This window comes from Brachycentrus maculatus, unplaced genomic scaffold (assembly GCF_059751285.1).
Source record: "Brachycentrus maculatus isolate JH-2025_06_01 unplaced genomic scaffold, ASM5975128v1 h1tg000032l, whole genome shotgun sequence".
Classification (NCBI taxonomy): domain Eukaryota; kingdom Metazoa; phylum Arthropoda; class Insecta; order Trichoptera; family Brachycentridae; genus Brachycentrus; species Brachycentrus maculatus.
This window is the reverse complement of record NW_028280786.1, coordinates 377,483-392,907: the sequence shown is the minus strand read 5'-3', so window position 1 is coordinate 392,907 and position 15,425 is coordinate 377,483. Positions and strand designations below refer to the sequence as shown.

The 15,425-nt window shown below is 33.4% G+C and overlaps 1 protein-coding gene across 2 annotated transcripts; it reads left to right on the top strand.

Annotated features, from left to right (window-relative positions):
• Positions 1-279: 279 nt before the first annotated feature.
• Arf1 (ADP-ribosylation factor 1) lies at positions 280-12,625 on the top strand. 2 transcript variants are annotated; one of them, XM_088272911.1, is made up of 4 exons: positions 280-375; positions 917-1,084; positions 7,750-7,859; positions 11,433-12,625. In XM_088272911.1, exons 2-4 carry the CDS (start codon positions 937-939, stop codon positions 11,721-11,723), a joined length of 549 nt encoding a protein of 182 aa, XP_088129037.1. In that variant the 5' UTR covers positions 280-375; positions 917-936; the 3' UTR covers positions 11,724-12,625. The 2 variants fall into 2 exon arrangements, with proteins under 2 accessions (XP_088129037.1, XP_088129046.1); XM_088272920.1 differs by lacking the exon at positions 280-375 and adding an exon at positions 774-835.
• The last annotated feature ends 2,800 nt before the right edge of the window (positions 12,626-15,425 follow it).

The following is a 15,425-nucleotide window of genomic DNA, read 5'->3' as shown; positions in this document are numbered from 1 at the left end:
TCGAGCAAAATATATTGATCAAGCAAAATATATTTAAGGCTCTCAATATACAACAGAATAACGATAGAAATCTCTGTTCATAAACGTTTAAAATTGTTATTGCAATGTCATATAATAATAAAAAAGCACTATTTAATTACAGCTTTATTATGTTTTGCAATAAATTATTTTCAAAATTGAGCTTGGCGCTAGTATCGCGGAACTAATGGGGCACGTGGTCTATCTCGACCAATCAAATTTATTTTCCTTCCCCGCTACGTGGCAGAAGCACGAATCCTCTTCCACGTCCGCCATTTTGACATACGGCCGATCGTAGTGAGATTTGGTCTATGTGTTAGCGTTTTTTACGATTTATAGTCAATAGTTTCATAAAACGTAAGTAAAAAATAGCGAAATGCCTCGATCCTTTCACAATAGATTATAAAATTGTACTCTTAAATTCAGTGTTTCGTTATTTGTAGCGATTTTGTTGATCATGTTTGGCTGGGGTGGCGACCGCCGCTGTGACAAACTAGTTGTGTCGGCGTATCTTTTGTTATAATTTTTGACGTGGATTTATTGTACGGACAATATCGAAATTCCCCAAAAACGGTCGGATATATTTACTAAAGTGTTAACAGTGATATTTTGACAAATAATGACGTGTACCTGATTTCTATTCAAATCGATATTGTGCGGTCGGTCACCGTATGAATCATTTGGACATTCCTCGAAATCGTAATATTGCGTAGCGATATTGTATTTTATTTTATTATTTATGACTAAAGGTGGTTCTAGTAGCTTCGAATTATTTCACTAGCCGAGATCGCATACTTGTGGGATTTTCTAAACGCTCGTTCGTTAATTTTGTAATAATCAGTCAATCAAAAGTGCCATGTCAGTGGTGTTAAATATAACCATGCATTTGTCATTCTAGGTGACACAAAAACAGACATCATGGGGAATATGTTTGCGAATTTGTTTAAAGGCCTGTTTGGCAAAAGAGAGATGAGGATATTGATGGTCGGACTCGATGCGGCTGGTAAAACCACAATCCTATACAAACTTAAATTAGGAGAAATTGTAACAACGATACCCACTATTGGTGAGTACCCTATTATTTTAATAAATTTTGAGATATTTGATGAGATAATAACATTAATAGAATTAGACTGACTTGAGGCATTTATATGTTTTGACAAGTCATTAGCTTTTTACTAACGTGGTAAAGTGTTCACACATTAAAAAGACGCTTGTTCAATAATGTATGCCGTATTTTTTTTTGTAGTAATATTTTTAATCAATTTATGACGAGAATACTCTTTGAATTTTGTTCTTTGATAAGTGTTTTTGCTTGTATGATTACCATAAATGTTAAATATTTTACTCTTTGGTAAACAATAATGAGTAACGTAAATGTATGCGTAACTTTCTAATGATGCCTTATACCAGAAATGACACATCAGTTTTTAAAAAATAAAAAAATTACTTCTACAAATCTTATTTCTGATGTAATATTGTGCAAGAGAAAAACAATTACTAAGAATAATATTCTTAGTAATTGTTTTCTCTACATTATTTATATATCTATTAAAATATTTTAATCATTATCACATTGTGTTAAAAATCCTACAAGGGATAAATCCAGTATTGTGTAAAAAAGATTTTAACATAATTAACATATTGTTAATTTAAATACACTGGTCAAAAGGGATGTAACAATTTATATAATACTTAGGCGTCTCCTGGTGTACATAATTTGTAAAGAATGTCGATAAGAAAGAACTTGGTCGTGAATGCATACTTGGATGTTAAATATTACTCTTACCTTTCAATAACTCTTTTCTTTTCGAAACCATTTATTTATTTATAAGAAAAACTAATTTTTCAATACAAAAAAGTTTAAGAAAAAAATTCATTCACGTCAAGTGTTGCCAGGGCTTAGAGAAAATTAAGTTGCTATTTATCGGATATTGGGCTTTAATTGGTATGGATGTTCAAAATATTGGCACAATGGCAAACATTTTGTTTCTATGAGACATCTATTGGTAGAGACTGACGGAGCCATTTTGTTGTAACGTACACGGTACAATGCGAGCATTTGTATAGTCAGTACAGCGAGCCGAGCGCTCCATCCATAGTTTCGGATGCTCACTGATGCTTGCCGCGGGCGATGTTACGTTACGACGAAATGCCCCGGCCAGTCCCTACCATATGATATAATTTAATAGTTTTTTAATTTTTAAGTTTAATAATTTTTTTCCTTTCCTAGTTTTCCAATACTGAAGTTTGAATGTATATATTTTTTGTTATTGTGAGACAGGTTGTAGTACAATGGTAGTGCTGCTGGCATTGGGGAGGCCAACACTATACATTCCTAGTTTTTTTTTTTTATCAGTGTATTTTAAAATTAGGAATAATTTTAAAGGAATTAATTTTGTATTACAAGAATTGAGTTGTTTTCAATAAAAATAAAACATTATGACCTGTAAAGTTGTACTTTTTTGTTCACCTCTGTAGTGTAATGGTCAGCACGCTCGGCTACCGTACTCGAAGTCCCGGGTTCCATTCCCAAGAGGGGGTCAAATAAATATAAGTGATTTTTTCACTCTTTTTGTGTATAAGTGATTTTTTCACTTTTCAATATTTATTCAATATTACCCTAGACTGGTACCTGGAGCGGAGGGCTGATCAGCTTTCCTTCATGTGTTAACGATCAAGATAACACTGCTTTTTAATGATGCAGTCCTCTATAGTGCCCATTTGGTGCGGATAAGGGTTAGAAGAAAGTTGTACTTAACATATTTCGGACGGGTGTTTTTTACGCATGCGGACTGCTGGCGACGGGATTTGATAATTATGGACTTATAGTCAAGATCCTAACAAAGAGATTGGTACATAATATTCATATATAAACGTTAAATATGTAATTCCTTCTATTCTGACTTTGAAATGAGGCCGGCGCAGACGGTAAAAATACCTTTCCCGTCCAAAGTGTGTTAAGATCTACTTAACTTAAAATAATGACTTATAATAAGTTAATGCCGAAACCATCAGTCAAATTGTATTATCTAATTTATAAGTAGTATAGGATTTTCGAATAGTGGCGATAAAACTTGAATGTGGCTATACTTGAATGGTTGGCTTGTGTGATAAAGTTAAGCAAATCATCTCAGAATATCATAATGTTCAACAGTGCATCTTATTAATTCATATTTATAATCGAAATAACGATTTTGAATTTTGGTCTTTATTTCAGTATGATATTTTAAATTTACATCTTTATGAATCTTTTACTTTTTTGTATTTTGGAAGTAATATTTGGAATCATCATGCACATAAATGATTTAAATTTTTATATTATTATGTTATATTAGTAATACCATAAACATTGTTTTATATTTGAATATTTAATGATTATTATTTAAATAATTAAACAATCATTAGAGAAAGTGGTATGACCATGAGTGGTATTTTAGCCAATGCGGTGCAACATATATTTCAATTTTCAATCTAGCTAAAGGTAATACATAATCATTATATCACATATACTTTTGTATTCATACAATTCGTTTTGTGGCCTTTTGTTTTGACATGTTTGTCAGAACTTTAAAAAAATATTTTTGTAGTATTTCGCTTATGTAACATAACTTACATGCTAGGACATTTTTGGTTGCACAGGGACGAGATATGTTTTCCCTCTATATAATTTCGTGAGTTTTGCACTGGTTATAACTGTTTTATTTGTGGCATATGTTTTGCCCCCTCCCCCCAATAAGTCTTTTATATCAAGGTTTTACTGTACTTGTAATATTATAATGTCTTCACAATATAAAGTGTTCTTATAAGGGTTGCGCCTTGATTTGTTTTAAATGGTTTAAAAAAAACATACTACGGCGGAAAATGCAGACAGCTCGGAGTAGCCTGTCTATTTCCAGACTAAAAGAAGCTTTTTGTTGTTGTTGCAATTGTTCTATACGAAAGTTAAGTCAAGATTTAAGCTATGTACCACAAGTTAATAGGTTATTTTTAAATATATTAGTGATCAATGACAATCAGATATAGGTTTTTAAAGATAATTGCATTATTCATGATTTGCTAAAAATGTTCACTTCGTTTCCCTTTAGAAAGGCTAAGGTGTTCACCTAATACTCAATATGTAATTTAAATTGATTTTGAAATAAATAAATGTAATATTGATGTTTGTTACTTAGGCTCAATCATTTCACTTTGTAAATGTTGTCTTGACATTGAGGGCATGATACTATTACACAACACGTGAGTCATTGTAGCAATTTTATGTGGTTTGCAAAAATGTGTGTATCGCCTACACTGTCTCATTTTTGCAATTTGATTTCATCAGAAAATGTTCAAATATTGTCATATTAAATTATTTAATCTTCATTACTCCACCTACTTGTATTAATTAAATTGACAATAAGAATTATGTATACCTTTAGAATCTTAATTGCAGTTAGTGAAATAATGTTAGAAACCCCTTACCCACACCTCGATGGTGCATAGGGCACTGCTTCATATGAACGCAGTGTTATCTTGATCGTTTACACATGAAGGAAAGGTGATCAGCCCTCCGCTTCAGGTACCAGTCCAGGGAAATATTGAATAAATATTACAGTGAAAAAATCATTTATATTTATTTGACCCCCCCTGGGAATCGAACCCGGGACCTCCAGAACGGTAGGCGAGCATGCTGACCATTACACTACGGAGGCGGACAAAAAATGTTAGAACATGAATGGTAACGCTAAAATATGACAAAAGTTAAGATGCTCCTGGTTTGTTTTTTTTTTATATATATTTTGGGCCGTATCATTGTGTTCTTCGCTGTTTCTCGTATATTAGTCCAAATATTGTTTTATTTTGGAAACATACAGTACAAGAAAGTATAATTACTATAAAATAATAAATGCATCCAACCAATTAAGATTTTAAGACTGTCTGGGGTCGCAATATTATTTATTGGAATCCAATTTTCCAAAGAATATTATATGGTTAACACATTGTTTGCAGGAAACGCTTAAAAGCGTCTTTTACATACTGTTGTTAGAGAGCGGGAGACGCTTATAAGCGCTCTATTTGATTACTTTTGGTAGAGCGCGAGAGACGCCAAAAAACCTTGTACAGATTGGAATTGGGTTTGTGGTTACTTGGTATCAGTGTACTGAGGGTCGGGCGGCAGACTGTCTGAGTGTAATTAGGATTGGGATTGATGAAAAAACATAGAAAACATAGCAATACATAGAAAGATAAATAATGTGTTGTGAGTGCATTAAAGTAGTGAATATTCAATTTTGGCATCCAACTAAAGAAATAAAAAATTGTGTTGTAGAACGTTGTTCAATGTCGAGTTATTATTAAGTTGGTAAAGATGTTACACTGTGAAGGTTAGTAATTCCATTTGCTGTGAAGAATTACATTACAATTACAATTACAGCAGTCTATACATTCTAGGCATATGGGAATCATATTTTTGTATTATGAATGTTAAGTACAGTGTAACCTGTAGTTACAAAGAGCTCTGGTTACAGACAAGATTTTGAGTTACAAGCGGGAGTTGTCTACTTTCAGACTGAGAACTGTGGGATATCACCATTGCAATCATGTCTGAAATGCCTATTGAATTGAACAAGAAAAACATTGTTGCAAGATGCATATAAATAATTCTAAATAAGGAAATCTTAACCAAGTATCACGCTACTTCACCGCAGGCACAGGCAGAGAGAATAGATCGCCACATCCTTTACCTTTTCCACATTCACGCATCCCTTCATACATACCCGCCGATAATTCTCACTCTTGACCTGACCACTTTTCAGTATTTGAAATACTTGATCACGCCTAGTAGATATGAAAATATCAGAATGAAAAAAAATCACTCGAGTATTATCAGGGATGTTTTGTATTTGGGATAAATCACTACAAGATTATAAAAAACAGATATTCCAGATTCTTATAATGGTCCAACAAGTGTTTCGGTGCTTTAACTATTATTGGCGTGTCCTTTTGTATCGACGCAACAGCATTTTTTATTTTATGATATCCAGATCGATATTCTAATTAATTACGTACCCACAACGTCGATTACTCTTACTATATTCAAATAAAAATACTATGTGTAAAAAATCACAGAACAATAATATGGTTAGTTTTTTTTTCTAAATTTTTGTTGAATTTCAGGTGTTATTAATTTCAGTATAAAAATTAATTTAGAAATTATGATTACAAAAAAATATGGAGCTTTTTTAATGCTCCCCTGTATACAAAAAATGAACTGTTATCACAAGAGAAATAGTCATGTAGTGCCTGATAAGCTTCCTAGCATTGTTCAATATATATACTAACACATTTCTCATTATGATTGCAACTTTATACTGAACCCTTTAGAAGGCGCCAGCTTAGATAAGGTTTACAGATATATGTAGTGGGACTTGAATGGAAAACTATGATGCTATTTATTTTTTATCAGTAGTAGGGGTGAAGTCAGTTATTTATTTGAAAAAATTGCATTACTTTTTGGATTTTTTTTTTTATGGGTAAATGTATATATAAGGAGTGCTATTTTTGTTTTTTTTTTCTTGTGGTCGCAAACCAAACCTCCATCAGATGTATTGTAAACCTTATAAGAAGCGTTATTTCTACATTCGTCATTTGAACAACGTCAGAACCAAGATCCAAGAGTTTCAATATATGCAAGTGTTTACTTACCGTAGAACGGGGCCACTTGAACTTTGATGTGTTACTTGAGCTCAGTACAATTTTTTTTATTTAGATCTGAATTTGGTCTACAATAATGATTCATTGTTTCCCTGACAGGTAACACTTATTGTCTCCATACATTCATTATTATATACCAAATACAGATTTAAATCTCTTTTTTATACTGGGCTCAAGTAACACATCAAAGTTCAAGTAGCCCCTACGGTACTTACTTTCATTGTCCAACTTCTATTTCCACTATCATGGCCCAGACTCGCTTTACAGTAAAATATAAAATGACAAGTATTTTGAACTGTGAAAAATTCAGTCATATTTTTTATCTCACCATTTTTACCATCAATAAAACTTATCAATTACTCGAATAGTATATTTTAAATTTATTGGCGAAGATAAAATTCCTACTAGTATCTACTTCAATGTAATTATTGAAGTATTTGTGGAGTCATTACTATAAGGCTAGTAACATTCACAGATAAAATAGTGGATTCGTTAGAAATAACATGTTTAACGCGTTAACAAAATATTACAAATAATTTAAGGCAAGTTACGACTGCATAAAATAAATTTTGCAATTATTTGAAGATAGTTTATAATTGGAGTCAAATATATTTGCATTTTACATATTGAATTTTTGAATTGTCGTGAATTATAATTTTGATATCAGGTGCTCAATTTTTGGAATTCTGATTATAGTGAGATCGTAGGCTTGTGTAGTTTTGCATACTATGTCAACATGCATTAATTTCATATGGGTCAAGAACATTCTTCATTTTATTTTCATTGAGTTATTTTAGTATAGCTAGATAAACAATAGACAAGCTATATCTACTAACCAATTAGGTTTTAAATAAATATACCTTATCTAAACTGTTTTAAGCTTTATTAAGGTAAGGCAAGTTTTAATAAAGTATGACTAATAACAAACAATTTGATAAATTTCACATTTCAGAATAAAAATTATGCAAATAGACTAAGAAAGGATTTTTATTGTTGTAAGTTAATAGCATTAATGTGTATTTTTTCTTTTTCCAGGATTTAATGTTGAAACAGTAGAATACAAGAACATCAGTTTCACTGTCTGGGACGTCGGTGGCCAGGATAAAATCAGACCATTATGGAGGCATTATTTCCAAAATACACAGGTATATCTTTTGGTTTTGTGTTTCAATATCATTATTTAATTAGGGGGCAAATCCCATAGGTTGATTACTGAATTGATATCTTCTTTAAGTTTCTGTCCTCTACTGCTGGATATATAGGCCCTTCCGTATCCTTCCATTTTTTGGTCTGTTGCTGTTCGCAGCCAGTTTCTTCCTCCCAAAGTGGCTATGTTGTCAGACCATCTTTTTTGAGGTCTGTTGATGCTTCTTTTATTCTCTCAAAGTCTCCATCTCAAAATTTTAGGGGGTCCATCTCATGGCGTTGTGTCTTGCGATCGCCCATTGCCACTTGAGTCTTGCCACGCGATCTAAGATATCCGCTATTTTGGTTCTGTTCCTAATTTCTTCATTTCTTAATTTATCCCTCGGGCTTGAACCAATCATGGATCTTTCCACGGATCGCTGTGTGCATTTGAACTTCCCTGCGTTTATTTTTGTCAGAGCCATATTCTCTAGTGCATATGTATTCACTGGCAGTATGCAGGATTCATACGTTTTTCCTTTTAGATAAGTCGGAATTTCTTTACTCTCTAGATTTTTAATAACTATCAACTATTTATTAGATTTAAGTTTTCTACCGACATAATTTGGTGAAACTGCATTTTATATAAGAATCTAATTACCGTAGAACGGGGCTACTTGAACTTTGATGTGTTACTTGAGCCCAGTACAAAAAAAATTATTTAGATCTGTATTTGGTAAAAATATTTAGATCTGACATGGTTCATTGTTTCCCTGACAGGTGACACTTTTTGTCACGATACGTTCATTATTGTAGACCAAATACAGATTTAAATCTCTTTTTTGTACTGGTCTCAAGTAACACATCAAAGTTCAAGTAGCTCCGTTCTACGGTATCCATTATTAATTCATATGAATCTAAAAAGCTATATTAATTATATGGAATTTCTTTTTGTAGATACTAGTAGTTCTCTTTGTGTGTAGCATTCATGTCAGCCCATGTTTATACTCACTTTGAGACAAGCGAGTATAAACATGAGTCGTCGAGGGGACTGAAGCTGAGATTACTTATAAATTGTACTTCCATACATGATTTTTAAAAAAATAATTGATTCAGATTAAATAATTGATCACTTTTTGATAAAATCTATCCATTATTAATTAAAGTTTTACTAAGAAAATATTTATATTTCTTAAAATCTATTGTGACACGTGTTTTGATGCATTCCACATCATTTTCAAACAACTTATGTTAAGCTTAGTCTAAATTTTAGAGTTGTGTCCTCGGGACATTGAAGGTTGAAGAGCTTTTTTTAATTCACTACACACTGATATAAAATATTGTGTCAACACTAGAAGGAAATACTTTCAACTACGCAATAATATTTTTAGGCCATTTGACTCATACGTCATACCCGCCTAGCGTGTATTCCACACCAGGGAAAGTACACGCCCGGCGCGTACGCCGCACCCAACATCTTAATGATCTCTGAAATCTGAATTAGAAATTAGAAAGCCAATAGTATATTGATTTCAAACCAGAAAGCAATAACTAGGATATGCAATTAAAGGTTCTCTAAACTCAAACTAAAAAAAAATAACATTTTGTTCACCTAAAATAATGAAACGCCACCACCGATAGCTGGAAGGAGGACGGCCCCTGTACTAAAAAATATAAAAGACGTCGCAAAATTTCATTGTTATCGAAGCTGAATCAAAACTTGTTATTGTAATGCACTGCTTAAATTTAATTCACTAATAAAACATTGAGTAAAATAAGAAATTTTTGAAATAACAACATTGTTGCCTGAATGAAGAACTAACCTATCTTTTTGAAGTACAACTTAAAGCAGGAGCAATTTTAAGGTTTTATTTTACTTTAAATGTTTAGTAAGTTTAGTTTTAATTTGAGATAGGACATATCTGCATCCAAATAAGATTCACATAGTTGACATTTTCATGTATGTACTCAACTTTATTTGATCATAATTTACACTTAGGATACTTCCGCAAGGCAACCACATGTTAAATGGTATGATAACATTATACCTCATGACGTATACTTTTTGCATCTCGGACAATCTGAGGGCTAGCTGGGTATTTACAGGGCTTAGAACCTTTCATCGACTGTGTTAAGTTATACCTTTTTGCGCTGCAACATTCGCCATTCTTGCAAGTTCTACAGATCTTTGTTAGTCCGCTTCCATAGTGTTTGCCTACCGTACTGGAGGTCCTGAGTTCAATTGCCAGGGGTTTCAAAATAAATATATGTGATTGATAAATTGCTACATGAAGCTCAGGGCAGATCGCCTTTTCTCCATGTATTGAACAGTCAAGATAACACTGCTTCTATACAATGCAGTAGCCAATGTACCATTGGATGCAGATAAGGGTTGGAAAGAATACATTCTTAAATTAGCCGATAACAGGTAGCAAGCTTCGTAAATCCCCAACTTCTATACTACTTCCTTGCCAAAAAAGTTCTTATCTGTGTTTAGATATCTATGAAAAAGTTGGTTTGTTTTAATTTTTATGAACCATTTATAATTTTTCTACTTATTGCCATTTGCTAAACCGAAAATAATTTTAAAAGTTTTCTATAATGATCTACCATTTTCCCTTTGAAACCTAAAAGAAATTTTTAGAGAAAGTCGCTGTGTAGGTCTTAAGAAATATAGAAATCGGCTCTCTTAACTGTATTCATATTGTACAAATGCACATTATTTTATTATATGTTTTTATAATTTTATTATATATGCTTTAAATCAGGGTAATTTTTAATTCTTGGGTTGCATTTCAAGAAATTGGAATATTTAATTAATTTTTTTTTAATTCTTATAATTGGTGCAGTGTAATAAATAAAAGTATTTAAGTAACTTTGATAATTATATTAGAGATGTGATAAATAGATAACCGTTTTTTGTTTACATTTTCGGTTACCTTTACTGTTAATTTTTTTAACAATTCCAAAAAAAAATAAATGCAAAACCCGTTCACAGTGTATTAATTTAATTCAATTTTCATTCCCTCTCTCTCTTTTACTTTTATGTGTTTTTATAGAACAAAATAAAATTATAACCAAAATGTCAACTAATGTTTCCTCGTTATATCCGAGATCTCGCTATATCCGTGGTTTTAATAACCGAGTTCGACTGTATTATATACATTGCACACATAATGTTAAATTTATAACTACTTTGTGTATTTTGCCAGTTTATAGAATGTGGAAAACTTTATAATACTCGAATCATTAGTCAAAATTGCATATTTTCAAGTTTTTTTGCCAGTACACCCACGATATAGTCCATTAGCATGTACTTTTCATTTTTATTAATTCTTCAAAACCATTATCCGCACCCCAGTGGTGCATAGGGCACTGCATATAAACGCAGTGTTATCTTGATCGTTAACACATGAAGGAAAGGTGATCTGCCCTCCGCTTTTTATTAATTACACTGGAATTAAAAGAAACTATATCAAAATGATGTTTACGATCCATGAATATTGTGACTTGGGGAAGTTGGAAGGTGGCAATCCACCAATGTTGGAGAGGGGTAATGTGCGTGTAATGAGTGAGGGATTGTGGTGTTGCAGGGTCTCATATTCGTGGTGGACAGTAACGACAGAGAGCGCATAGGCGAGGCGCGAGAAGAGCTGATGCGCATGTTATCGGAGGACGAGCTGAGGGATGCGGTGCTGCTGATATTCGCCAACAAACAGGACCTGCCCAACGCCATGAACGCGGCGGAGATCACGGACAAGCTGGGCTTGCACTCGCTGCGGAACCGCAACTGGTACATCCAGGCCACGTGCGCCACCTCCGGGGACGGGCTGTACGAGGGCCTGGACTGGCTGTCCAACCAGCTCAAGAACACCAACCGCTAACCAACCCGACCAATCTGTGCAGTGCGGACTCTCGTGTTTCGGGCATCGTGCTTTTATTTATCGTTTGTATCTATCCTCTGTATTATAATGAATATTTGAATCGCTACATTACTACTATTAAGTTTTATTATAAATGAATGTATGTTTTAAATCGGTGATGCCCCGGGCGCTCGTGCCCGCTTTAATGTATTTTAAAGACTAGTTTTGTCTGTTAAGAATTTTACCACTGTTGGACTTCCCCGGTGGTGATTGTACGGACCTCCACTCGGGAACCTTTCATTCGCTTGCGACAAACCAAACAAACCATCAGCGCGTGAGGAAACCCCTCTGTCCGAGCTTCGTATCCACTCTTCTATCCATCCGTTTGTTTCCAACGCTCATCTCATCAGGTCTCTACTCTAAGTACGTGTAAAAGGCAAGGGGATTTCCCGGAACGCGCTTTCTGGAGTATAATTTGAAGTGGCGTAACGGTCGGGCTTGTTAACCGATGTACGGACTGGCGCTTGTTGACTATCTAGAGAGTTTGGGAAGCGGGAGGAGATTAGTTAGGCCAAATATAATGTGCGCGTTCTTCTAACTAGACAGTTAACAAGTTTCCTTAGGTTTTATACAAACCGGACTCAACATTGCGTTATAATTTAATTTTGAATAATAAATATACACCTAAAAAGATGGCACATTGTTATATCTCATTATAATTGATCGCATATAAAATAAACATTGCAAAGCATGGATCGAGGCTGTCGGTATGTAGGTATTTTTCTAATATAATTTAGTTTGGCAGAAGTACGGTGTAATCTATGGACAATATGTTGAGGGATACTTCCCTCACACTGCCAAGTAAAGAATGTGACATTCCGGTTTGTCTTGTGCTGTAATATGGAATAAAATTTATCCTCATATTTCCTTGCGTGTTATTTATTCTTTTCCCTAACCCCAAATTATCTGTATATCCTTACAAATACTCGCTATGGACAGTGAAGTTGAGAAATTCACAAGATCTTAGGAAAAATTCAAGATTCTTAAGAAAAATGTGACAAAGTTATAAAAAAACTGGTTTATTATAATTCCTACCATCGTGAATGATAGTGTGATATACATATTGAAGAATAACAACAATTACACCTCCGTAAAGTAGTTAGCTCACTTACCTATTGTGTTGGAGGTCCTGGATTCAACACCCTGAGGGTCAAAAAAAGTATATTTGTTTTTTTTTCATTGCGATATTGAATAAATATCACCCTGGACTGTAGCTCACTTGCCCATTATGCTGGAGGTCCAGGGTTAAATTCCTTGAGGGTCAAAAAAAGTATTATTGTTTTTTTTTCATTCCGATATTGACTTAATGTCACCCTGGACTGTAGGTCACTTGCCCATTATGCTTGAGGTCCCGGGTTAAATTCCCTGAGGGTGAAAAAAAGTATTGTTTTTTTTCATTCCGATATTGACTTAATGTCACCCTAGACTGTAGGTCACTTGCCCATTATGCTTGAGGTCCTGGGTTAAATTCCCTGAGGGTCAAAAAAAGTATTACATTTTGTTTTTTTTTTCATTGCGATATTGACTTAATATCACGCTTGACTGTAGCTCACTTGCCTTTAATGCTGGAGGTCCCGGGTTAAATTCCTTGAGGGTAAAAAAAAGTATTATTGTTTTTTTTTTCATTCCGATATTGACTTAATGTCACCGTGGACTGTGGCTCGCTTGCCTTTAATGCTGGAGGTCCCGGGTTCAATTCCCTGAGGGTCAAAAAAAGTATTACATATTGTTTTTTTTTTTCATTCTAATATTGAATTGATATCACCCTGGACTGTGGCTCACTTGCCTTTAATGCTGGTTCAATTCCCTTAGGGTATTGACTTAATATCACCCTGAACTGATATCTGAAGCGCAGTGCTAGTTTCCTTCTTTCAACGTAACTAACAATTAAGGTGCAGTTTGTCGACACAATGTAGTGCCCTATATACTATTGGATGCAGATAAAAGAAGATTTAATTTTAGTGTAAAATGGTAATTTGGTTTGTTTTTTACGTGATTTAGGTTTGTTGTTGCAAATTACGTGAGGAATTTGTGCACAGTTAATAATGCCCGAGTGTTAAGGTTCAAATCATATCAGACATCTTTATTGCTTTTACACCAATTTAATTTTCACGAATCTGATTAATTAAATTTGTGTATTGGTGTCAGACTACTCAAATGAAGATGGCGTCAAAAGACAGTGGAGAGTAAACAATCATTGTTAAATATTGGGCATTTGGTTTTAGTTCAACGGAATCATAAATTAATTAGATTGTCTACGGTACCAAGGAAAATTATTATCACCAATAAATCAATCTATTTCTACTTTGGAGTAGTTGATTGCATTCTCTGTAACGGCGCTGTTTATAAACTTCATTGAAATTTATGAAGACTAAAGTGAAATGAAATTCCTTATTGGCTTTTTATTTAGATTGCATCAAACGATGAAATTGACAAATTTATGTGAATCATTCGAAAATATCAAGGGAAGCTGCAGTAAAATGTGATCTGAATAAGTGCAGTCCGAATATGCTATTAGAATGCAAGTGATTCGTTTTAGAAGGAATTTTCAACATTCAGCCCAGTTGGTAAAATTGTGAAATAAACCATTTCGGGAATTGTTTACCAAATTTGATGAATTTGGGTAGATGAAACGAAAATATTGACAAATTCGGATAAGTATGGAAAGGGTTGATTCCTTGCTAAGTGAGTTGAAGGTGAAGAAGAGGAGACCTTTACTTGGAGACCTGAACAGTGTTGCCATATGCCAAACCAAAAAATGTGAATCAAACAGTCTAGAAATAAGTATAAAATCTGTATAGAATCAATAACCCAAAATCTGTCAAAAAATACATTTTAGAATCAATAAATTATGGTAGTTTATTGAAAAATTAACTTTTTTGGGAAAAGAAAACAGTACTCGTACTTACATAAAATTTATTTATAAACATTTTTTATTAATTTTAGAAATCAAATCCTTTTCTATTTTAGTTTGTAGCATGGATCATTGTTAAGTAGTTGTTTTGATAGTAAATAATTCCTCCATCGTTTCAGTACCTAAATGGATATGTGTTTTGGTTTTGATTGAGTAGGTGCCTATTTGCCATTGCTTTATAAATTTTGATACAAATAGCACGATCTGTTAAACAGAATTAACGGTATGCATATTCTTCACCCTTTTCACTTGTTTTTAACCAAGTCTTAAAATAATTATCTTCCAGCCAGCACTGATTAAAGCGTTGCGTATTACGCGACGTGTATAAAAAATGAACACTCAGTCGCATGAAAAAAATAGACATGTTTTGGGGAATCCTGCGGTACACTGCGTAAATTGCATAATGTTCCACATGACAAGACAAAAATATTACCCTACCCAATAATGAATAACGCACTCCAATATAAAACAAATTCTCATCTACTTATTATCACATGTTAATCATGCTCGAATCTATACATATTTTCATTCTTCTGTTTTATCATATACTATGTCCAATTCCAAAAATCTGTATAAACTAAAAGTACTACCAAGAGTAAAATCTATCATCTGTAATGGCAGCCTAAAATCTGTATCAATACAGATAAATCTGGACCTGAGGGACATTGTGCCTGCTTTTAAAATTTGTTGTGTTAAATGATCAACTATATTATAATCAGGTTAGTTGATTGATGTTTCCGTTATCTGCT